Source organism: Lepisosteus oculatus, chromosome 28 (assembly GCF_040954835.1).
Source record: "Lepisosteus oculatus isolate fLepOcu1 chromosome 28, fLepOcu1.hap2, whole genome shotgun sequence".
NCBI lineage: Eukaryota > Metazoa > Chordata > Actinopteri > Semionotiformes > Lepisosteidae > Lepisosteus > Lepisosteus oculatus.
The window spans coordinates 8,612,024-8,636,809 of NC_090723.1; the positions used below are offsets into that span (position 1 = coordinate 8,612,024).

At 47.4% G+C, this 24,786-nt stretch overlaps 1 protein-coding gene across 1 annotated transcript in view; it reads left to right on the forward strand.

The window, feature by feature from the left end:
- The first annotated feature begins 7,569 nt into the window (after positions 1–7,569).
- itga3b (integrin, alpha 3b) overlaps positions 7,570–24,786 on the forward strand; it is a 42,436-nt gene continuing 25,219 nt past the window's right edge. Inside the window, exon 1 of the mRNA XM_015362293.2 lies at positions 7,570–8,196. Within this exon, the coding sequence (XP_015217779.2) occupies positions 8,000–8,196 (197 nt within the window). The 5' untranslated portion in view covers positions 7,570–7,999. The remainder of the gene's footprint in view (positions 8,197–24,786) is intronic.

The window sequence follows — 24,786 nt, forward strand, 5'->3', positions numbered from 1 at the left end:
TTGGCCAGGACGCTGGGGTAACATCCCTACAATTTTTGAGACGCGCCCTGGGATTTGTAATGACCCAGAGAGTCAGGAACTCCGTTAGGGTTCTGTAGACACTGGGAATCTGCTATCTCAGACACAGTGTTTCACATCGGCAGCTCTGCAGTTGTAATGTGCTCACACTGCAGTGACCTGCACAGAGGCCAGGTGAAACAGTCAGCCCTCTGTGCTCCTGTTGCTAGAGCATCTTTAAATGCAGTGGCTGAAGAACTCCTGTTACTCTTACTTGGAGTTGTTGGTTTATTTTAGAAACTGATTTGTGGAATAATCTATAGTTAAAAAAAAAAATGGGCAATGCGACAAGGAGGGAAAACCATCGTCCCAAAATTCACCACTGATGCAGCCATGAAGCTGAATATTTTAAATTTTTCTTTATCAGGCATTGCTGCTCTTTGGCACTTGCTCTGCATGAAAAAGGCTGTGTAAACATAGATATTGTTGTAACTTTTTCTATGTGAAGGAAAAGATATGGATCTTTTGACCTATGACACAACAGGCTCATTGTACAGGCTTGTACACAGGACACACTGTAGTCAATCCACCATAAACAACCCAACTGTATAAAAAATGCATGAACAGATTGGCACATGTGAAGCTTTTCTTATTTACTCCTGTAAAAGGGAGGTTGAAATATTACACAACCATGGCATCTTTTAAAGATCCAGACTGTCAACTTCCTTCTAAATAGAAACCCTCCTACTCCATCTTGCGTGTTGTGACCTACAACAGACTGGCTTGTTTTGCCCACAAAAGGAGGCCCAAGGTCACTCCTGACTCCAGAGCTGCCCAGCTGGAGGCTGGACCTCCACTGCTCTCAGCTCTTGGTCCTGACTTGGGCACAGGTCCCCAGGAACTGATCTACAGCCACTATCCCTGTTCAGAAAAGGAACTGTAAAGACCCTGTGCGTTTCTATATAACTAATGAAACTGCTGCACTCTCGCGCTTGCGGGCCTTAAAATGAAAGAAAAGCTACTTTGCTGACTGATGGCCCGTTATGTGCCTGCGGATGACCTGCTCTGTTCAGAACAGCCACAGTACCCGTTGCAAGCCGAGTTTTTCATCTGCTGTCCCGGAATCCGCGATCCTGGGAGCAAAACTCAATCGATTTGCTTCTGTGAGGGAGAATAAGTGTGAAGCAGATTAAAACTGCTCCGTAGGGGTTATTTTAATTGTGTGCTGGACAATCTGGTAACTACCAGCCTCGGCTGTTTTTTTTTAACCGAGATTTCTCCCTGCGTGCTTGTGTTCTTCTTTGAAACAACAGGAAAATTGGAACCTGCAGTTGCTGAGCAGTCCAGGTCAGCAGCCTGTTTAAATAACAAAGCTGCCAGCAGTAAATAACTGCTGAATGGGCTTTTACACCACTGGCGGTGCCTGTGTGACCCGCTCGAGCCCAGCGGTGCCTGTGTGACCCACACTAGTCCATCAGTGTGTAGTGTGGTACTTCCTGTTGCCTTTCCTGTCTGTGCCTGACGCAGGCCCGTGCGCCCAGTACTGAGTGACGATGCTGCCTGACTGGGGCTCCCCGATAAGAAAGCCAGGATGTAGGGATAACAATGGAACTGGTAAAGGAACGCTTTTCTTTTTTATGAAACGCCCATCAGCAGTTTCTTTTTCTGTGTGTTTGTGCATATGTGGAATGCTAAAATAGGCAGGTGTGAAATGAAGGGGGAATTATAATTCCGGCCTAGCTCTTTTGTCCTGTAAAAATGACTAGTGCATCTGCATTAAGACTCTTTTCTACTGTCTTAAAAGTTTGCTTTTTCCATCAGTAACACGCACACTGTAGCATTGTAGAACTGCAAAATATTTGCATCAGATGAACAATAAAAGCAGCCTTTTTCAATGCTTTAAAATGTATCTAAAATAAGGGCGCTCACAAAACAGTAGAAGCGCATTCTACAGATTTCCCAGCCTTCAGTCATCAAATGGCTTATCTGTGTAATAAGAACACAGAAAACACAGTGTACTGTAATGCGCTCAATGGCCTCTCGATTGTATCCTTTCCTCTGTTCTTGCAGTTTTAAGCTTTCCTATTGATGGCACCCTGCTTGTCTGCATCCTCCTGTGCTGCTCCGTAACTTTACAACAGTTCATCATGTTGCTCGGTGCAGCTGGGTTTTCTGAAGCAAACAGACCTGGTAACTGTAGAATCACAGCTGTCGCTTCCTGTTTCTTTCCTCTGTTCTTCATTCCGTCGGGCCTTTCCAAAGCCTGCGACTGTAAGATCTTTCAGTACTTATTTATTTAGCATCAGATCAGCAGCTTCAAAAGGAACACAGCCCCTGTTTACAGCAGAAACTGTTCAGCGGAAGGCTTTGCCAGACAGAACGGTTGTCTTTTTGTATGATAACTATCCCTAAATCCCTAGGTCTGACTGGACAAACTGCATTGAACCCCGGAGGTTCTGGAGGTCCCACATTTCCAGCTGGATTAAGTTCTGCAGTGCTGCATTGCTGAGGAGACTCCCATTGCCTTTGTGAAGATGCTGTCACACACAGTTGCAAAGCTCAGAACAAATTCTCCCTTGCTGCCCTCTGAATGATAAAAAACAGCCTCTCTGGTTAACTACTGCTGAATAGTAGTGGGGTTCAGATTTCTATATATAGGTATAGAAATCTGATAGATATAGGCTACAGAGTGGTTGCAGGTGTACAGATCTGTATAGAACCAGGGAGGTTTGGTTTCACATAGGATGTTATTGCTAATGCCTCACGAAGAGTCATAGAAAAATGAACCTGCGAGTAAGGTTTGAAACATTCGCAGGTAAATATCAGCCCCCCCGTATCTTAGAGTTAATCCATTAAAATAAAACATCTTAACTATCACTTGCTTCTGTAACAAGTTATTATAATAAGATCGATCCTCCATATTTAACACCAAATGACACTTATACGGTATTCTTATGGGTCTGTGCAACACCAGGCCCAATTTCCCAGACTGGTTATTAAATCTTAGTAACAAAGTAAATTAATCTGACGTTCTAGAAAAAAGTTAGCACATTTGGAATTAAGCACAAAATCATGAACTTTGTTAAAGTACCGTCAGCCGCCATGCTGACACAAACTCGCGTTCAAGTTTCCATGAATTGCGACGCGATGCCTCCCTTCCTGCTCACGAGTCACTGTAATGACTGATGTAGTGGGAGGTACAAGCCAATAAGTACAGGTGGTGCAGCAGAAATGTTCCAATGTGGCCTGCATGCAAAATGAAGTGGTATTTGTTGGCAAACCCATCTCGAAGTCGAGAGCGATATTTCTATTGGATTGAAAGAGATGTATTGACAAGCCTGCTTTTTTTGTTGTAACAAGGCCGCAACATGTCACAGGAACTTTTGGGGCGCCGTGCAAAAGTTTTTGGAAATTTCCTCTATTTTGTGATGTGAATTGGAGATTTCACAAGCTACAGTGTACGTGTTGTTTTTATTGTGGTTTCAAACGCGCTCACCAGAGCTGATTCTGTCTCACCCCGAAATATAAAAATAGCGTCGCTGTTTCCCTTTAATGTGAGAAGGGCTTTTTACAAGTAGCTGCTACCGAGATGACTGTTGCCTCTCTGACCTTCCATTAATCAGAGGTTTCACTGCCTCAGAGAGACCCAGTCTGACCAGAGCTGTGTTCACTCTTGCACACTGTATGAATTCTAGCCTCTTCCCATCACCCACTGCCCCTTTGATCTGTCCAGGCCCTTAACTCTTTGCCAGCCCTGAAGGACTACCAGGCCTTGAGGGTGGACGTAGGCCAGTGGCCTGTGTAGCAGCGCCCTCTTCCCTGTGATGGCGTATCCAGTCTGTGCTTCCTGACTGCGTGCCTGCATTGCTGGAACCTGATACTGTCCATTGGATGGGAGTTACTTGGTTTTCACTGTGGCTGTATTTTTTTCTCACAACTCCTTTGATCAATAGCCGGTCTCCAGATACTCTCTGTAAGAGGGGAGGTTTTAATCTGCTGTGAGCGCTGGCAACTACCCAGCCCCCTTGGGCAGTGAACTGTTGCCTCTTGCTCTCGAAGGCTACCTGGTACGCCACAGGCAGAAAGCAGGGTAGCCTACATGAGGTGCTCAGTCCTCCCTGCCACTGCTGTGTGGACAGGGCCTGGTGCCAGAGGAATGTGTTCTGCTGCTGTGGCCTTAATCCAGTGCCATCAGCAGACCGTTTGTTCACCCTGTGCCCACTTTCAAGGCCCATATCTTAACTCGAGGACAAGGGAGCTGAGCAGATTCTTCTCAGCCATCTCTCATCCGAGACCCTTCCCAGCAAGCAGAAATGTGGCTCTTGAACTATTTTCACACCACCTGGTCCCGAGACACAATTCTTCACGCGAAGCGGAAAACTTCAGTGATTCACCAGCATGGTCAGCTGATCTGGTGTGAGCAGAAACTTACTGCATTTCCATCCTGAGGCTTTGGTTTTCCGCTGAAGTTTCTGAAGCGTGTACACTTGGAGACGGGGAAATCGCTCACAACTCGCAACGTGAAGGTTAGAATTTTATTAGGGCTCAAATTTCAATATAGGAGAACACTGATACCTTTCCCATCGGAGGTCACTGCATCAGACACTTAGTTAAAGACGAGAATAAAATGATATAAAATAATAACACAAAAATACCCAGCGAGAAGGATGAAGGTGAAGATGAAGTATTTATCAGAGATACGTTTAACCCTGTGTGACCCAGTCCTCCACCTCCCTGATGCATCGCCTCCGAGCTCATCCTTTCCTCTGCAGGGATTTTAAAACAAACATTGTTATTCTGCACAGCTGTGCCCTGCCAGGATATTGGCAAACAGACTATTCTCTATACCCCTGGGAAGCATCCTAAAGAGCAGTTTCCTGGAGAAGTGATGTGGAGTTTGGAGTAAAGAGAGGGAATGCCAGCCCTTGTAGACACTTAATTCAGCACAACCAGGACTTTATAACAGCATGGTGGCTGAGGGAAATTATTTATAGGGCACAGCAGCTGTTTCTTAAACATGTAGTGGGTGTTTTGATGAGCCGGATACATGTAAATCGATGATAATCCACAGTCAGCAGCTGCCCATTAATCTACATGAGACACACGGCCTGTAACCCCACTGTTTGCCCCCACTATTGGCCACTGTTAGACCCCTCTCAGAAAACCACATGATTCTGGTAAATAAAGCTGGAGATGTCTTTAAAGAAAGGAGGACAGATGAAGCCTGCCTCTCACTTGCTTTGTCTAGGACAGCAACAGGCTTCTATTTTTGGGGATGAGCAAAACTTCCATGCAAAAACAGACATTTCTGTGATTTGTCAGTAACAGTTTGTTGCCATACAGTACAAAATCCGACAGCGAAGACACTTTCACTGGGGTCAGCCTTGGCCATCAGTCTATGTAGCTAAATCGGACACAGGCGATACAGAACCACACCGCTACTCTTGTGACCCTGACTGCCTGGAGCACAGAGACCAATCTTGCAGAATTTGCAGATTTAATTTTGCAACATAACATCATAGCAAGTGAGAACTCTGAATGCCTTCATTACCTTCAGATTCATTTTAACATGGTTGTTAGCTTGGTTAATTTATTATTATTATTACTGTTGTTGATGACAATGATAGTTATTTGCAATTATACATGAAATATTTTATTGTAAAAATCTGCAGTACCTGTGGTTTCTGTGGAGGGGAGAAACCTTGTTTCTTGTTGCACTGGAACAGCAGAATCTGAAGTGCAATGTGCTTTTCATTTTTGCATTTTACTGTATACTGTTGGTTAGGAATTATAACCTCTTAGTTTGCGGTTACATTTGTGATTCCTTTGGCTTTTGTAATGTTTTGAACACAACAAAGAAGGAAGCCCTTTCTCCCTCCCTGGGATAGTTTGTGTGTTCTTACATACTTTTAAACAAAGAGAAACGCGCAAAACAGAATCTACAGACCCCAGCCACTACATAACTGAGCCACCGGAGGCAGACGACTAGTAGTGTCTGTTTGTTCAGACAGAAAAGCAGATTGCAGTGTTGGTCTGAAAATGCGTTTTACTGCCACATGTGGTTGCTTTGAGCACAAGCTTTGAACGCTTGTCGAGTCTAATACTACAAATACCCCCAGTGGCGAAAGAGAGGGTGCCAGAATTGTTCCTGGGTGAAGGGAGGTATTTTGGAGTGAGTACAGTTCGTAGACTCAGTGCAGAGTAGTGGCACTGTAATGTTCTGAAAGTGATGGGTTTGTCAAATTCCGCGCAGACTTTAAAATCCTCATGCTCACCTTTAAGGCTTTACATGGCTTGGCACCTCAATACCTGTCTGAACTTTTATCGCCCTACTCCCCACCTCGCAACCTCCGCTCTTCAAATTCTGCCCTCCTTACTGTCCCCCAGGCCCGTCTACATTGTATGGGCGACAGGGCCTTCTCCTGCTATGCCCCCAAGCTCTGGAACTCTCTCCCCAAGGATATCCGAGAGTCACCTTCTCTAAACTCCTTCAAATCCAGACTCAAAACCTTCTTCTTCAGAAAAGCCTTTACTGAACTGGTTCCATTCTTCACCCCTCTGCTCTTCTTAGTACCACCTTCCACAGTCTCCTCTATTGTTATTGTTGTAATTGTAATTGTCTTATCTTGTGAAATCTTCTTACTTATTATTGTCATCCTGTAAAGCGCTTTGAGAAGCCACCTTTAAAGGTGCTATATAAAATAAAGTTTATTATTATTATTATTGTGTCCCAAATTAAGAGGCTGCTTAGGTGTTTCTGAATGATTGACCCTTCTCTGCTCCAGTACGCACGGACAACAAGAATGGCGTAACTCCGGGATGGAGCCGAGTTTCTTCCAGGTGGGAATTGTGTCTGACTTCACTCGACACTCCCGAGACTAGGACGAGCTCCTGGTTTATGTTTGCTCTGGGTGTCTGACACACACGGGGGTTAAAACGGGGGCGTCTCTGTGCACTGCGTTTTGTGAATTGTTGTCTGTGCTCCCAGACAGGTCACAGAAAGACCTAGCGGCCTCTGAGGCAACAGGTTTAAGAGCAGGTCTGGTACAGACAGACAGCCTCTGAGACAGCGGAACCTGTGAGCATCGTTCCGAAAGCCAGCTCTCAGCGCTCAGACAGTTATATTCATTCATGCTGTCTCGGGTTCCAGTCCTGCCATCAGCATGTTCATCTCCAGGACTGGGGGACTGAAACAATCTGAATTCAGCACTGACGCCTAATATAACACTGTATAAAGAGAGTGCAATGCTCGGGACAGTGGTTTCCCGGTCCCAGGTATCCCTTTATCAGGTCACTGAACTGCAACATGAGGGTTCCTGTAAATGGGCTGTCCCTTAGGTTTGACGGGGACAAAAAAAAACAACACATACACTATAAGTAAGTTCCCCCAGAGCAGATCTCTGAGCCCGTGAATTGATTTATTCTACCTCTCCGAAGTTCGCTGCTGTGTATTTTTGTCAGCCTGCGTTATTAATTTAAACCGCCGGAGAAAGCAGGCGACAGAAATTGCCTCTGCCCCTCGTGTGTGTGTGTGTGAGAGTGAGTACGCTTTGAGCTGTAGCGTTGGCAAAACTAATCACGTCAAGTGCTCAGACTCCAGGCCCTTTCGTGCAAGGTGGCGGCGGCGGCTCCATTTCGCCTCAGAACTCCGAATCATCTCGGTGCCTCTGCTCCCGGAAGAAAAGGCTATTATCTATGTTGGAAAGTCGGTTTTATTCAGCGCATGTTGTGCAAAGGGGTGTGGAGAGACGGAGAGAGAGAGAGAGGGGAGGAGAGGAGAGGGCGATCTAACCAGCGAGCGAGTTCACGCAAAACCCTAGAGGAAGGTGTCGCGTTGCTGCGGTGCTTGGAAAGCAGGGAACAGGTCTGAAGCGCCCTCCGAGTTTTTCTCTCCCCCCCCCTCCTCCTTCCTCAAGAGCTGAGGGGGAAAAAAAAAATCTTTTTCGTTGCTCTCGCTGGCAAGTGGGACCCGGGGCGGCCGCAGGAGCTAGGGAGTGAAAACATGGCTTCTAGTCAATTACACTTGTTCCCCAGGGACCTCGGCGTTTTGGTGCTCGCCTTCTTCTGCGCGGCTCGGACCTGTGGGGGATACAATTTAGATCTGCGCTTCCCGGTCATCAAAGAGGGCAAGACCAACGGCAGCTTCTTCGGCTTCTCCGTGGCGCTGCACAGACAGACAGCCGGAGAGCAGAGATACCTGTGAGTACGGTCCAGTCTCTTTCTTATCAAGCTTTTCAAGAGGGACGGGGGGACAGACCACACCGGGCTCCTTGCAGTTCTCAAACTGATAGGAGCCCGAGAAGCGACGTTAAAAGTCTGCTCAAACCGGCGCGGATTAAACTGCTCCTGCGGGCACCGTGCTTTTTCGAGAAATCTCCCGAGAGGTTTCAGACCTCGGTAGTTTGGTTCAAACTTTTGCAAGCAGTTAATAGTTCAGTTTATACCCCTTGAAGGAAAAAAAAAGGGCGCCGAGATCTGTTTGTTTAAGGAACTAAAAACCGACAGTCTGTCATGTGGGTGATAAAGTTGTTGCCCCTGTCGCAAACATCAAACCACTTTGTTTTTCCGTCGTCACTATAAATTCACGATAGCAGACACCTGCTTGTTTTAGACTTCAGGACGGAAATTAAATGGGGCTTCAGCACCTGGTGTGTGAGCCTGTCACTGTGTGAGCTGCAGTATCCTTCCACAATCCGTAATAACCTCACACATTTACAGATCAACACTGTGCTTAGTACGGGGACGCGGATTCCTGCTCGTTCGTTGGAAGGTAATTCAGAGCTGCCTTTCCACCCCAGCGATCACTCTTTTTTTAAAAAATATGCAAGGACTGAAGTTGCAGAGTCTGCAAAGTCACGGCTAAACACAAGCACTAAACGCGTCCTGCGGTTTACTTTTAAAAACTGTGAAGTCTCGTCTTTACAGGAGGTCTCCGGTCAGTAGATTCATACAGTATGCACCTGAATTTATATTTCACCGCCTTAAATATAATTCCTGCGCTCTCTGCCCCTCTCCTCCTCTCTTACTGCCCCCACTGTCCCCTATAGCTAGCCAGCTTCACTCCAAAGGGAAATGGCAGTAGGCAGACCGACGGGTTGGTGACCATTAGAAACCCCTGAAGGTTGTGCAGTGTCTGTTTCCAGACTGTGGCCAGTAATCACGGGGCTGTCAGGTGAACCCGGAGAGGTGTCTTCAGCTGAAGGGGGTCCCTGGCCATGGGACTCCACCCCGGTACAGGGGCACAGCGGAGCTGGGACAGACAGGAGCTGCCGAAGACTCGTGGCGGTCAGGCCTTTTAATCAAGCGGCCCATAGTGTGACGAGCCACGTTGTGAATAGTCACTCGCAGCTGTCGTTCTGGGCAAAGCCTGCTCTCCTCGTTGTTCCATTCAGTTTGAAGGGTCTTTATCGGCGTGGCTGGGGAATTACAGCGCAGTTAACACAACATGTACAGTAACAACCTAGTATCGGTCTTTTGCAGACATCGCATACAAGACTAGTGTGAGACGGGCTCGCTGTTCCTCGGGCTGGGACAGTGACCACACACTGGGCTGCAGCCCTGCTGAGTTTCCTCCGCCAGCAGGACCAGAAGCTGTTCTGGTTCTGGCAGGTGTGGGAATTCTGGGATCCGATTTGTGACTTTGGGAAAGAATGTTTGTGAAATCCCAGAGTGCGGTATTTCTGGCACTGATGTCGGCCATATGGAAGTCCTGAGCAGGCCCCAGGTTTAGTCAGTCATTAACCCGTTCTCCACATCTCTACTTCAGAATTGAAGTGCTCAGGTGAGATATGCCAGGGTGCCTGCCTGACTGAAGAATTGCTCCCGATTGTTAAACAAGAAGGCATATATACTTTGTGATTTCCCAATGCACAATCTTATCCACTTTGTGCATTGCAAAACAAAGAATTTTCTTAATTTCTAAAGTGTGCTCTAGGCTGGGAAATGATCATGCTTTTTTTTTTTTTCCCTATTTTCTCTGCAACCCAGAGGGGTTACCTCCACTTTGTACCTCCACTTTAGATCAGGGGGTCCCCCAATCCAGGGGCAACCTTCAAAGTTTTCCGGGTCCTTTTCAAGCAGTAGCCAACTGAAAAGCTGGGAGCAGCGGTGAATCCAGTCCAATCAATCCAGTCGTGATCGGAACCAGGTCTCTCCAGGCCCGGCTGGCCAGGATCAGGACTGGTGATCCCTGTGTCACAAAGCCGTCTGTTCTGAGAGCAATAATAATAAATAGCAGCAGTGGTAATTCTAGCTCATTTAGCATGACCTGCTTGGCGCTGACCCCAGTGGGATCCAGTATATACTGTAGATTTCAGAAAACTGGGCTATCTGCCTTGGTATTTTTCCTGTGAACTTCATGATTATGAAATTGTCGCTGTGGTGACATGGCCTCTGGCATTGCATGCTCTTGCCGGGCAGTCTGATCCGTTTAGGATTTTCCTGTGTGCCTAAGACCGGGCTTCCCAAATCCGTAGTGCTGGAACCCTGGGCTTCTGTCTGCCTTTAAATCATCTCCACTTAAGGCTATGGAGGAGGGACACACAGGTCCAGGTGAACCTTCATTGTATACATTTACGACTTCTCTCGGGTGAAGAGCTGTTCTGTCACTCAAAGAGATGTAGAAAACCTGCTTCATTTCAGAACCCCCAAAGAGCAGATCTTTGATTTAAGATTACAGGAATGTGGAACAAGCTACCCAGCCATGTGGTTTTCCCTTGGTTTATGGAAATAGCTGGGTGAGATACGTGGATCAGTCAGATACTAACATGCAAATGGGCTGAATAGCCTCCCCTTGTCTGTTACCTTTCTTATGTTCTAAAGATTGTTCCTCTTTCTCTCAGGAGCTTTGTAGACCCCTGTTGTAAACTTCACTAAAGCCTTTGTTAATTAGGGTAAAAAGTGAAAAGTTTCTTCTGTATTTCTTGCATTAGGCCGATGTTCGAATATGGTAACAAGAAAATGCCAGTCCTTGGATTTGGTGCAGTAGTGCCGATTCACTTTGCTGTACTGCGAATCTGGAGAAATTCTTGGCCTTTCCCATGAGCTGCAACTAGAGCAGAACCACTGATTCTGAACAAACAAATCGGATCAGGGCTGTTCCAACTGTGACACTGTCTAATCGGCTTCATTGTGACACACGGCAACCGGCTCCTTCATTACTACATTTATCCTGCTAATTATCCCTTAAATATTTAAGGGCTCGACTGCAGCATAATTGTGTCCTGGAGCAGTCACTTTTCGAAGCCCTGGATCAGAAAAAGTTTTGTGAGTCATACAGTACGAAGATTAGAAGACTTAAAAACAGGTATGATCATGTATTCTTGAGCCATATTTGTAAACTTCCATTCATTACACGTCTTTGCAAAATTCTGAAGTTTTTTTTTTTATTTTAAGCCCCGATTGTGATCTACATGCCAGAGACATAACTCCACTGATGAGCAAAGCAATGTGCGATACTGAACTTGGCCTTGTGTCATTTTATCTTGGGTTGTCGGTGGCTTCAGCAGCAGTAGCCACTTAAGCTCCCTTTATACATCGGGCTTAGCGCCTCCCAGACCTTCCTCCTGTGTGGCTGGGAGAGAGCTGCATTGGTAAAGGTGTGTTAAATCTCTCCACTCTGCTGGGCGTAAGGTTTGAAGTAGCTTGGGGAGGGGGGGTTGTCAGCATGGTCTTCAAAAAGTCCCGTTTCTTGACTTGCCAGTCAATGGTTTTGAGCCAGGGGGGGCTAGGGGTACTCTTAAGGCTTTCAGCTAACTTAACTTTCAAGACCCCCTGATTTCCAGGTTCCAGGTTTTCCCTGCCCCTTGGATATCTTGCGGAGGCAGGAGATGCTAATGAAACTCCATGGTAACCTGTGGAAGGAGGCAGGGGTCTGTGGGTAGCAACAGTGACGTTTCCTGGCGTTCTGGCTGGGACCAGGCAGCTGGGCAGCGGTGAATCAGCAGCTGGGTGCAGCACATCTGCCTCGCTGCCTGCTTTGTGCAGCGCTTTCATCTCAAGGCCTTATGCATAGAGGCAAAAAAAAATCATTTCCTATATCTCAGTTTTTTACATTGAATCCCTTGTTGTACAATTAACCTTGTTAAACGTGGGTTCAGTTTGGTGTAATTTATTCCAGGAGCGTCTCAGGAAGTGAGCTTTTTATAGAGAATTGTGTAGCTGACAACAGCTTTTGTTATTCTGCATCCAGAAAGGTGCTTTCACGTCCGGCATGAGAGAGATCTGAATATCCTCTTCATTTCTCAGTGTTTCTCTGTGCAGAGCTTTGATCTGATTCACCTTGAAAGGTACTTTAGAAAATGAGGCTGTGCTTAAGATTGTTGTATGAATGCAGGTTTAAGGGATACCATACTAATCATCAATTTATCATCGGTTGTGGGCATATTGAATGTCAATAAAGCATCTATAGATATTCAGCAGTGATGAGGGCAGGTCAAACATAATTGAAGTGATTGGGCTGGTATAGACACTACAGCGCATCAGTGTAAAAGCTGTTAATTCAAGTTCTGTGGAACCTTTCCTGAGGGATAATTTATCATTATTGTAAAGTTGTATATCTTTACAGCTTAGTAAGAGGTAACACTAGTGTGATATAGTTGATATGAATACAAGCACTAGTAGTGGCTACGTTGGTAAAATGCTTGCAAGGAGACATTAATCAAATGGGGGTATAATAAATGCATCTGTGCTTTGTAGAGGTTTTGGAAATCCCATCAGGTGTTTCATGATTCCTTGCTGATTGTGTTAGGTTATGAATAGCTCAACATGTCTGTTTAATGCAACAGATAAGCTCGCGTTCTGCACCGCCGAAGGAGAACTGACCAGCTCCTGCTCCATGAATCTGCACGAGCTGAGGGAGGAGGGCCTGCAGGAATGAGTATGATTAAGTGAAGCATAATTATAATCTAAACAGGAGCTCGGGAGGAAAACAGGAGGACTTGAGTGATATTGTACAAACACACTTTAATTTTTTTCATGTTTTAATCAGTGGTCTTTCCCTAAACAGGTTTCGTCAAAGCCTTATCTATAGAAAAATATCATCTGTTGATTAATAGCTTTAATCCAGTGTGGAATAAGAGAAACAACTTCAAATCCCGGTGAGCTCCTGCATGATGTACCAAAACAAATTAAAACACAAATTTCCTTTTTTTTTTTGTGCAAAGAAATTAACAAAAAAAAAATGACTGCACTGAAAGCAAAGCAAATGTTTGTCTTATGCCTTCAAAGGGAAGCCTGCCTCCTCTTTATTGCGGTCAGGCTGTTGTGTCTGTGAGACAGTGCTCTTGGCAGATGTGCTGTGAGAGCTGGAGAATAAATAGGCACTGCAGTTGTACATGAAAGTCTCCCACCCCTCCAGGCAACAGGCCCCTGCGCTTGGAGCTTTGCAGTTGACTTCTTTTCCCGACATTAATGAATGCCTGTCGTAAATCTTTCATTTTTATTACTGCTGAATTTGTTCTTGTAAATAGTACAAGCCCATTTTCATTAAGTGGTCCACGCGGTGATTGTAGAAACGCTCAACTCCGTTTGGTTCCAGATTTTTTCAGAACCGCGCAGTAGCCACTGTCGTTCCGTTTGTTTCCTATTTGCTTCTGCAGGGCGGTAGTCAGGGGGGTTTGAGGGCAGTCCCATAGAGAAACATTTTCAAGTGATTTTAGATACAGCTCAGCATTTGGACAGGTGAAAGAAACAGTCCTGTTGAGAAGAAGAAGGGTATCTTTGTCACATGAAATGCCGTATGGGGTACAGCATTGTGGGCATGATCAAATAACTTCATAAAAATGAATGAGGAATCAAGACCATAACTCTTGTTATTTTCTGTAAAACCAAAAGCCCCTTGGTGGTTTAATTAAAGGGGAGAGACTCTACAGTTCACTCATTTTAAATCTTTTGAGCAGTGTCCCGCCCAGAGTCCCTCGGCCCTGGAGCAGACAGGCAGGCGCGGGCCTACAGTAGTGCGCTCGCGTGCCCGTTCAGTCTGGTCAAGCTCAGCATTCCTGCACTGTCTCGTCCTGTGTGAGGGGGCCCCTGCAGCTCTTCCACAGAAAGCAAATTGGAAATCAACAACTGGATCTCGTCCAGCGTGGGGGCTGGCAGTTTCGAGGTGGGTTGGGGGGGGGGTGGGGGATGCAGTCACTGGTCAGCAAAAACGCGAAGTCACAACGGTCTCGGAGTTAAAACGAGTGGCGGGTTTGGGGGAGGGGGACACACCAAGCTGCCCTGGAAGCAGGTGGAAGTGCATTTAAAACTGAGAAAAGGCTGGTGGGGGGACGGAAATGATCAGTCGGGTCAAATCTGGGAAGGGCTGTAGGTCGCCCAGTTGTCGCAAACTCGAATTTGGGGTCCCATGGATTGCGACGTGATGCAGCCCTTCCTGCTCACTAGTCCCTGTAATGCCTAATGTGATGTACGAGCGAATAAGTGCAGGTTGTACAGCAGACATTTCACTGCAGAAATATTCCAGCACGATCTGCATGCTGAGTTAACAAGAAAGTGGTATTTGTTGGCAAAACCATCTCAAAGTCAAGAGCAATATTTCTGTTGGATTAAAAGAGATGTATTCACAAGCCTGCTTGTTTACAGTGTTTATAGAGCCGCATCACATCACCAGAAGTTTTGTTGTGGTTCTAAATCGCAGAACATGATGTTGCGCATACCTGGAAATAGTCTATTTTGTGATGTAAATGGGAGGTTTCACATGTTACTGGGTACATTTTACCTCCATTGGGGTTTGAAATGCGCTCATCAGTGCTGATTCTTTGTAACCCCGAAATATAAAAATAGCATAGCAGTTCCTCTGCATGTTGAAGTGAGGCTCATAGTGTAAGCGTTTGCTGTAGTCTTCAGCCACAGGGATTGTCTCCTTCCAGGCAGACAGGATCTGTCTCTTCCCTCAGTCCCATTGTCCTCTGGCGGTGGTGAAGGACCAGAGGAGGCTTGGGGGCTCTCTGTCTGGAAGTGGGCAGAGGGGGCGAGGCGGGGAAACGCACTGTGTTCGAGTCCAGCGTCTGCCAGCCTGAGCAGATGAGAGGAGCTGGCAGCAGGCCCTCGGGCTGTTCCCAGACCCAGCAGCGGGGGGGGTGGAGGGCGACGGGACAGCCTGGTGCTTCCCTGGCACTGCGGCCTTGCCGCTTGTGGGATAGTGGTCAAGGAGGGAGCCTGGGAACTGTGGCTGAGTCAGAAAACGACTCCGTGACTCGGCCTCCCCAGGCCTCTGTCCATCAGCGCCGAGCAGAAATAAACTGTGTATATGTAGTTGGAGCTTTTAGGGTACTGTGTGTAATTGGATCCTTGAATTTTTTTGCTTTAGAATTCATCTCTTGCTGAGGCAGGTAAACATGATTCGCATTTTTTCGGGTGAGATCAAAGCGAAGGGCTTCTGGCTGTGGTGCAGGTCCGCGTGCTCTGAACCAGGCTTCGGGGGGGAAACGGGCCGTTCGGGGCGGCCGAGGTCAGCGGCGGTGCTGGTGCTTGCTCCAGCCGGTCCCAGGGGTGGGAGCATGGAGGAGGAGGAGGAGGCAGGGAGCTCAACAGGAGCTGAAGATGAGCTTGTCTGCAGGAACACGGGCTGTGGCATTATAGAAATGAAGCTACACGTTGGATGAATGAATGTGCACGTGTCACTGCCCCACACATCATCTCAGGTAACAGATACATGAGGAGGGGGTGGAATTGCTGTGGTTTAGTTTTAAGTCCTGCTACATGGCTTAACCCTCAGCTCCCTGTAGTGTATTGGGCACAATGTCAGGAGCATAGCTCTCTCTTCTAGAGCATTATTACTGTTGTAGACGGGCTCCTTTGTGTTGGCCCACATGCAGTACTGTGAGGTTGCCCAGAAAAAGGGGTGTAATTTAACCACAGTACATTTGTGTGGAATGCTTGGAGCTTTTCCAAGGATTATACCATAAGCATACTTTGCCACAGCTACTTTTTATTTCTCTAACACTGTGTGTCTCTTTAGATGCTATTTTACTGTGATTCAGTGGTTCAATTTATTCTGATTCTACAGTGTTATAGCAAAAGGCCATTACAGCTAACATTAAAATATCATAGGAGCCCAAAGTGCAGCAACTACTTTTAACTAGATTAACTATTAAGACTTGATCATTTTTACCTGATTCGGTGGGATGAGGAATTTGCAATTGCGAGTTGCTCCAAAAATGTTCGGAATGTGCTTTTCTCCTGGCTGGTTGGGTCTCGCTCCATTGATGTGTTAATGTACACGGAGTGTTTGTTAATCAGTCTCCTCCTCCCTCAAGGGGCTGCCTTGCTCAGGGAAGGTTTAGTGCTCCGCTGAGATCCACACTCTCCCAGTTCAGCTCCCTGACCCTCTGGAATCCCAGGAATGCCTGTCTTCTTCTTCCCAGCTCACTTAGTCCTGCAGGTTGGGACAGAACTGGAATGAGCAGAAACCCCCACAAGGTTTCGGAAACCGGCTGAGTAGTCATGGGCCCCTCCCTGTCTGATGCATCACCTTAGCATTTCCTAGAGCAAACGGACCCTCTGGAGCCTTGAGCTGCCCCCTCCCGTGTGCTGAAAGGCTGAATAATCAATGCAACAGCCTCCATTCACCCTGAAACTGTCAAGAAGAGTTCAGCACTGCCTGCTGGCAGCTAGTGTGAGTTCAGGGATCTGCAGTGTGGGCAGCGTTCACTAGTGTTCACTAGTGTGCAAAAGGCTCAGACACTTTAGACTCCATCAGGAGTTACAATATATGCGTGTTACAGGTCTGCACCATCTACTCATGTTGTTATCTGCCTTTATTACTAGTATTAGTATTAACGCAACTCAGTTTGGGTAAGAAGAAAGCAAACTCATTGAGCATCTTTAATCCCCACGTTGAGCAGAATCTTCAAAAACCTGATCACAGCATCGCAAGGGGAATTTGTTGAGCAGCCACTATAGTAGCTAATTTACCAATGAAAATGAATTGATGTCAGATCATTAACGTAATTTCTTTCACTCTAAAAGGTCTTTTTGGACTTCAAAATGCAGATCTATGAGGATTTGTTCTCCTATTTTCTTCTGCAGTGAGAAGTCTGGAGCAAAACTTCTCCAGTGTCAATGTGTTCCAGATGATAGATTTGTGTTTCCGAAGAAAGAAAAAAATATTTGGATTTAGTGCAAAGAGCAGAATAAGACTAAGTCTCGAGAGATTTTCCAAACCCAGTTCTTGTAATTTTCATAAGAAGTCAGCATTTCCTTGCTAATGGACAGGCCTATTAACAAAATCCAGAAATGTACTTGCTTCCGCTATATAAAGAGCAGCCTGTGTCCACTGTCTCTTCAAATCTGATTTATGCTGGTGAATTAAGTTGTACCTCCCCGTGCTGTAGAAAGGCTGTGACTCTGTGCTTTAGGCAGTGCTCTGTAGTCAATGAATGTCACTGTGATTAATGAGAACTCTTGCCTGCCCTTCTCTGGCTCGGCCTGAGCAGCTCCCCACCGCACTGGTTTTCAGTAAACATCTTTCCACCTTCCTCCCTCTTCCTCTGCCTCACTGCGTGCTCCCCCCAGCCTGAAGCTGCCCTATTATCCATGAGTTTCCTAATTGTTTCTTTCAGTTCAGGATTTTGGGGGGGTAGCCGGAGCCTGTCCCGGCAAGCAGTGGGCACAAGACCGCAAGCAAGGGTACACCCTGTCCATCGCGGGGCAGACGCTCACTCACACCTGGGCCAGTTCTCCCAGGAGCCAATTAAGTAGGCCTGATCACAGTCCATAGACCTCATCAGTAGGTCTTTGTACTGTGGGAGGAAGCCCATGGGAAGAACACAGAGAGCACCCCAGATCTGGGATTGACCCCAGGGTGAGGCAGCAGTGCTAACCACTGCGCCACTGTGCGGCACTGCCCTGTTGTTCAATCCCCACATGACCCCTGCTGTCGGCAGTTTGCACTTTGTGCTTTTTTCGGCAGCGGTTTTTGTGTCAGTCTGTTTCGGTCCCGCCTGGTGTGGAATCGCCCTGTCGCGTCTTTGTGGCCTGCCCGGCGCTCGCACGGAGACGGGGGGGGCGGACAGCTCGGGTGGGGGGGGGGGGCGCCGCGCCTTCCAGCCAAACGTCTCTAGGGAAGCAGGGCGGCCCATCACTGATGTCCCTGCACGCCGGCCGGCGGGTACCCCACAAGTGTCAGGAGCCGCCGTCAGTCAAAAAGCTGACCCCCCCCACCCCCCTCCTCCCCAGTGCTGCTCTACCAGTTGTGGAACCCAGAGCACATCCTAGTCGAACCCGAGATCCAATGCATTGGCGCGAGCTCCTCTACTTGTCCAGGGTGTTCGATTGTTAAAGTTTTTTTTTTTAACGGGGGTACAGATTCTTTAACACCGATAACGGGGCACAGGGAGCGACGCTAATGGGACACCTCTGTCCACCTCTGACTCCTGCCCGTGGAGCAGCGAGGAATTAACATGTAAAGAGCCTTGCCGGAGGGTATAGATACAGCCGAACAGCAGAATCACGATGAAGGAGTGCCACACGTCGGCGATATGAGACGCTCATAACGGAGGGTGGCTTGGTCGCTTTGTTGTTTGCAGTTTCTCACCAGACTGTATCCCATTTCTTTACCTCCCTGTGGACAGTTCAGGTGACAAAATAAGGCAGCGTCATTCAAGCACTGGGCTGTCTAGATTCGGAGCCTTGCTGGGCAGGGAGGAGCGCGAGAGCAGCCTTTTCTTCGTTTTGTGAAGGTTCTGTGCTAATAGCAGCCCTTCTGTTACAGCCTGAGAGCAGACTTCAGTCAGACAATGCAATAGCTTCTTCTGTGGTCCGTGGTTTCTGAGGGATGCAGTTCACCAGTCTAACACTTCTAAATGTATAAATAACGATTTCTAGCTGCAAGGTGGTATCTGTAGGCCAAAACGTTCTCATCACCCTGCCATCTTATAATCGCAGCACGTTGTAATTCAGCTTTCAAAGCCACTGAGCTGAGAGCGGGATGGATCTGGAGATAATAGCTAGTATCAGCGCGCATAAACACAGCTCCGGGAGGCTGCTTCTCTACCAGCCTTGCAAGACGAGCTCATCCTGGGGCGCAGGGGCCTGCTGGTTGGACGAAGGACGTTTGTATTGTGGTGATCCGCACATTCCTGGTGCGCTCTCTCTCCCCCAGGTGCTGCAGACCCCTGAGCAAGCTCTTTCATACTTCCGTGGTAAAAGACCTGACAAAGCTCATTGCACCGTCTCCTTAGAACCTGAGCCAAGAGACGGAGAGGCCTGTTATCTCCTGTCGGTAACAGCCTCGCCTCTGCTGTCCTGTGTCTGTCTCTCTCTCTCTCCCTGCCTGCCTGCCCCAGTCATGCCTACCTGCCTGCAGCCAACAGCAGGAACAGAGCTGAATAAGAAACGAAACGATGACTAATTACCATTTATTGCTCATTATGATGGGGTGTCAGGTGTGGTTCCCGTGTGCAGAGGAAAGCGAAAGCTTTCATTTTGTTTGCTGTTTCATCTGCTGGAAGATGCCCGAAATGGGAGCGTCAGCTTTTACAAGCACTGCGCGGGCTTTCCGGGACCACGATCAGAAATATAAATTTGCGGAGAGTTAACGAACAAGAGGGGGGGGCCCTTCAGCCCAGCTAGCGCTTTCGGTGTAGCTAATTGATCCCCGGGTCTCATCCAGCTGTTCCTCGAAAGAATCCAGGGTTTCATTTTTCCCAGACGTGAGTGAGATGCCGGGTCAATCTGCTGTTGCATGGTTGACGGCCTGCCTTGTGTATATTTGTTTTTGTGTGTGGGGGGGGGTGTGCACCCCCCTTTTCATTCTCTACCAGTATGAAGTTGATTTCAAAAGTCAGGCCATTACATTGATTTCAAACGGGTGTTGTTGGATGATGGTTGAAATGGAAACCCAGCTGAAACGGAGAACTCGGTCAGAAAACCTAGTAGCTGATGGAGGTTTTTTTGTGTGTAGATGCTTCTCGCGTTTGCAGAGTTGGCAGCTGAGTTAGTTTTGATTTCATCTGAGCCCAGTCTGAAACGGGGGAAGGGTTTTATTCCTATGCAGCTTGTTTCACACCCCCGCCACCCTTTGTGTAAAGAAGTGGCCCCGGTTCCCTGCGTTAAATGCGCCTCCCACACAGTTTCCACTTGTGCGCTCTTGTGCTTCACTGTTCATTCTGCTTTTCTGACCCTGGTTTTGAATTGGGAAGGTGGGGGTGGAATTGTGAGACGTGTGTCCCATTGCTGTCATCATAAATACCAGTACCGCAAGCCCCCCTGCCCACACGCTCACGTCTCGTATTTCTAATTCTTCAGACAGCCCGTTGGCCGCAGGACCTCCTAAATCGATGTGTGGTTTCTGACAGATGTCAGCTCTGGAAATGACAAGAACCCTTTGACTTGAGACTGATACACGTACAGAACTTAAGTTAAAATACCTGCTAACAGATGGATGGCTGCTTGCATTTAATAAAACTGTTTTCTAGCAGAGGGACTGACCATGTGCAGGCGGCACACAAAGTCCCCCCCAGGGTCAAAGAACTGCCCTATACTGGCAGGAATAGAGTTTTATTTTTTATTTTATTTCTTCACCCGACCCGGAGCACTGACGGCACTACTCAGAGTGTGCAAGAGGACCCTTCTGTTTGAGGGATGACAGCAGCCGGGTTCAGTCAGACTTGGCTGTCAGTAAACACTGACCAAACACTCTAGATACAGCACATTTTCCCCTTCTCTCGCTAGCATACATCTTTCTGCATCCCTCCTCCACCCCATCTCCCTGCCTGCAGATGCTCCTTGGGTCACCCTTCACTCTGCTGGGGGGGTCTCCGCCTCCTCGTCCCCTGGCCAGGAGCGTTAAGACAGATTTTCACTACACTCCCTAATCCTTTCAGTATGTGACGTTAGGCCTAGCGAATTGTTGATTGTCCAGGTGAGCACACCTGTGGCGTGAACACAACCACTGTGTTTTGAAACGAAGGCCTGAGCCTTCAGCCCTCCGCCACGACCCACTGGGCTGCGTGCCGAGGAAGATCTTTCAGCCTGTTCCAGCGCTAAACGCTTAGGTGACGAGTCAGTCAGGACGACACAGTCAGGGAGGGTTGTTGTAGATAGCTCTCTGAGCTTCCCTGCCCATGTTTTTCCCCTTCCCCAGGGGGGTCTGGGGTCCCCCACACCCCCGACAGGAGGGAACACTGCTAAGATGGGGGTGCGCACCATGGAATGAAAGCTTATTCTGCAGAATTTCATCAGACGCGGTAGGGATCTGCTGGAGACCTCCACGGCCCTCAGCCTTTCGTGACGGGAAGTGATTTATCTGCAGAAAGAACGCAGAGACGCGTCCAGTGGAAAACCTTGTCCCTTAATGAAGTTTCTGTCTAATGGGCCTGTTAATGTATTGCTCGACTGCTTGATCCGTCCGCAAATCTGCTGCAAAAGCTAATGTCTTTGTCTGCTCCCCCGTAAATTTTGCTGAAAGAGGAGCTTTCTGATGATTGATCGAGTCCGCTGTCCGAGATCCCTGGCACCGTTAAGTACGCTTTTCCAGATAGTGTGGTCGTCTGACGCTTTGCTCAGGCAGTCCTGTGCTGACGATGGGCAGTACCTGCAGAGTGTGCTGGGAGAGATCAACACGCCAGAATTCTGGCATCTCCAGTCTATTCGTTTGCAAGGGAAGAGAATGTCGAAAGCAAGAAAACGCAGTTGGACTCGGGGACGAAAGGCTGGCGGTGGTCTGATATAGCTGGTCACTAATTCACATGTGGCCCTCCAGCTGGGAGTATGGCTCTGTTACAGTGAGCGGTGACACAGCCAGCAGAAAAAGAGATCAAGCAAACAGATCAGAGCCTGTGATCAACCACATTGCAGGATAGATAGACCTTGTTCACAGGAAATAACCTGCAGAGAACAGTGTTTTTTTTAACAGCAGAGAAAAAGCAACATGTTTCCTTTTGCAGATGTGCTCCAGGGACACAAATACAGAGGCAGACCAGGCTGTGTGAATAAAATAATATGGGGATGGATACACAGAGCCTCATACTGATAAAGTGCAAAGACATTTCTTTTCAGTCAGTCTGCATTTTTATCTTTAATCTTTTCTTTGTGTGCTGAAAGCATTTGAGCATTTTGTCATTTTATTCCCCCCCCCCTTTTTTCTGAGCAACACCTGTTTAGATCACCTGTGTATCACAAGGTGAAAAACTTCAAAAGAGCCTCCTGGAAGCAAAGGGTTCTTGTAAGAAAAACAGTTCCCATCGTATTCCCTCTTTGAGGCAGGGAAGAAAGAACTGATTATTACAGCAGATAGTAGTTAATCAGAGCAGGATTGTGGACCTTCCTTTGCTACCATGTGCTTGTAGCTCATAATTTAGACAAGCTGGGCAGCTGCAATAGCTTATCAGCCAGTTCAGACAGCCCACAACTCCCCTGTTGGAAGTTCTCATCCTCGCAGAAGGCAGCCAGCAAACCGAGCCTGAGGGTTTGAGCGATGTGTGTGCAGTTCTTGCTGCACAGCCAGTCTCCTTGCAGCTCCAGCTTTTCAGAGTTAAAACAAAACTGAGCTCCAGCAGAGCTGAGGCAGAGCTGCGAGGAGACTGACTATCTGGCTACCGTTCTGCCGGGTGCGGTGGAGGTTTTGTAGCAGCTAGCAGTGGAAGGCCGTCCTGCAGACCTGCGTTGGAAGTAGAGGCTGGGCTACTGCCTGTACTGCCACAGTGGCCGTGGTCTGGCAGGGCACTGGAGGGCTGTTGCTCATCCCCTGCGATCGGGGGCAGCCTGTCTCTGGGAGGAAGCACTGCTCCAGTGCCTAGAGGAGCACAGCACTAGAAGAGCAGTTTGCAAATTCTACAGCTCTCAGTGACGTTCATTTTTCCATATTAATTTTGCAGGTGACCAATATATCAGTATTATAAGATACCTGCAGTGAACTGAGCTTGATCCCTTTTAAAAGAGCCAGGCACGGCCTGATCATGTAGGAGCCTCTTTATATACACACTGCCCACCCTGAGCTGAAACACCTGGCTGATTCCATGATCTCCCTGCCTAAGTCACAAGGAAATCCTTATACAATGCCTAAGATTGCACAAAAAAACGCAGCAGTGGGCTGAAATGGGAGATTTTCTAATTGACTTTGCCCCTTTTTACATTTTGCAAGAAATACGAAAGGCAACAGTATGCACGTAGAGTTTTTTTTTCCTATTTGTTTTTTTCTTGCCGGTGAGCAGCAGGGCTGGTAAACTGAGCCCTGCTCATCTGTTGGTGTCTGGGACTGCTGCTGCGATACACTGACCTACTGGGAGCCTCGACACATTAGGGCAGCTCTTGTTACTCCGTGGGCAGCTGGTGTTATACTGCATCGTTAGCAGCTTCTCTTTTAATATCTATCTTTCAGATCCATTTCTATATGCCACGAGAGGGGGAAAGTAAATTCCCTCCCATTGAATACTTATCAAGCGGAGAGGGAGAACAGAATGTCTTGTGCTAACGAGGCACAGCAGATCCAGTCCTGATGTCATTTTGGTCATTTTCCTCCAGATGGGGCTGAATTTGATCATTTGCATCTTACTGACTTCACCTTACAGTTGAGACCTTCCAGATTGCTGGATTTCTGTCCTGGTTGCCATTGGTTTTTAATAGCTCATTAGAAAATAATTGGCTGTTGACCTTCTAGTTTCTGTAGGGGGCATCATACAAATCTGATCTTGGTGTTGGGATGTGAGCTCCTTTTGAGCTGGCTTAGAGTGTTAGGGGCTTCCAGGCTCCAGTTCGGCTAAAACAGGACCTCCTGCCTAGAGGAAGATTCTAGAAAATATAGAAGATTATAAGACTTCCTTTCTCTGTGTTAGTAAACATAAGATTTTTTTTTTATTAAGTGGTTACAAACAAGAGGGCTACATTTTGCTTTTGGGCAAAAATCTGTAAAAAGGTTTTAGATTTCATTCCCCCAAGAATGTCGGAAATTAGTTGATATACCATGACCTGGGATTCTGAGGTTGTGGTTGAACAAGTGGGAGGTGATGACATATATTGCATTAATTAAAAACCGACATCGTCAGCAACTTCATTTGTTGAGTCCTGGCAAAGCTTTATTAGCAGATTCCAGAAACCTGACATTGCTCTGTGAAAACAACGTTCTGTGTGAAAAGGCGGCTCTAGTTTCCCGTTCGTATGAATCTCTACGATGGTCAGCTTCGCGTTGTCGCGTCCTCGACGGCACGAGCTGTGAGGTTCTCTGCAGCTCTGCCTCTCAGTCGGGCATTGTGACCTGAGTGTGAAATATTCTGCGGGGGAGGTGAGAGAACGCACAAACACTAAGAACACGCACTGTGGGCAATGAGCGCCTAGCCTCTCGGATTCCAGTTCAAATTGAAAAGGCTCTATTGGCATGCATTCCAAAGCTTTAAGCACTTAGGCAATAAAGAAAAAAAAAACAAGCTCAACAAATGCAAAACACAGACATTAAAGCATCGACAGGGAAAACAACAACGTCCTTTCCCTCTGTGCCTCTCTCCGACAGTAAGGAGTACAGGAGGAGGGAGATCGGGGCTGTAGGGTGTGAAATATGGTGGCAGACAGGATCTGTCTTTGAATGTGTAATAATAATAATAATGTTGTATTATTGGCCCTATACAATTTCTTGCATTAGGAATTCATCTTTTTTCACATACCCCAGCTTGCTCTCCATGAGACACACGGACAGGGAGAGAAGCTGGGGGTCACAGCGCAGGGTCAGACATTGTGCAGCGCCCCTTGAGCAGTTGGGGTTAAGGGCCTTGCCCAGCTGCGGGATTTGAACCGGAAACCTTCCAGTCACAGGCACAGATCCTTAGCCACAGAGCCACTGCTCCGCCCGCTGAG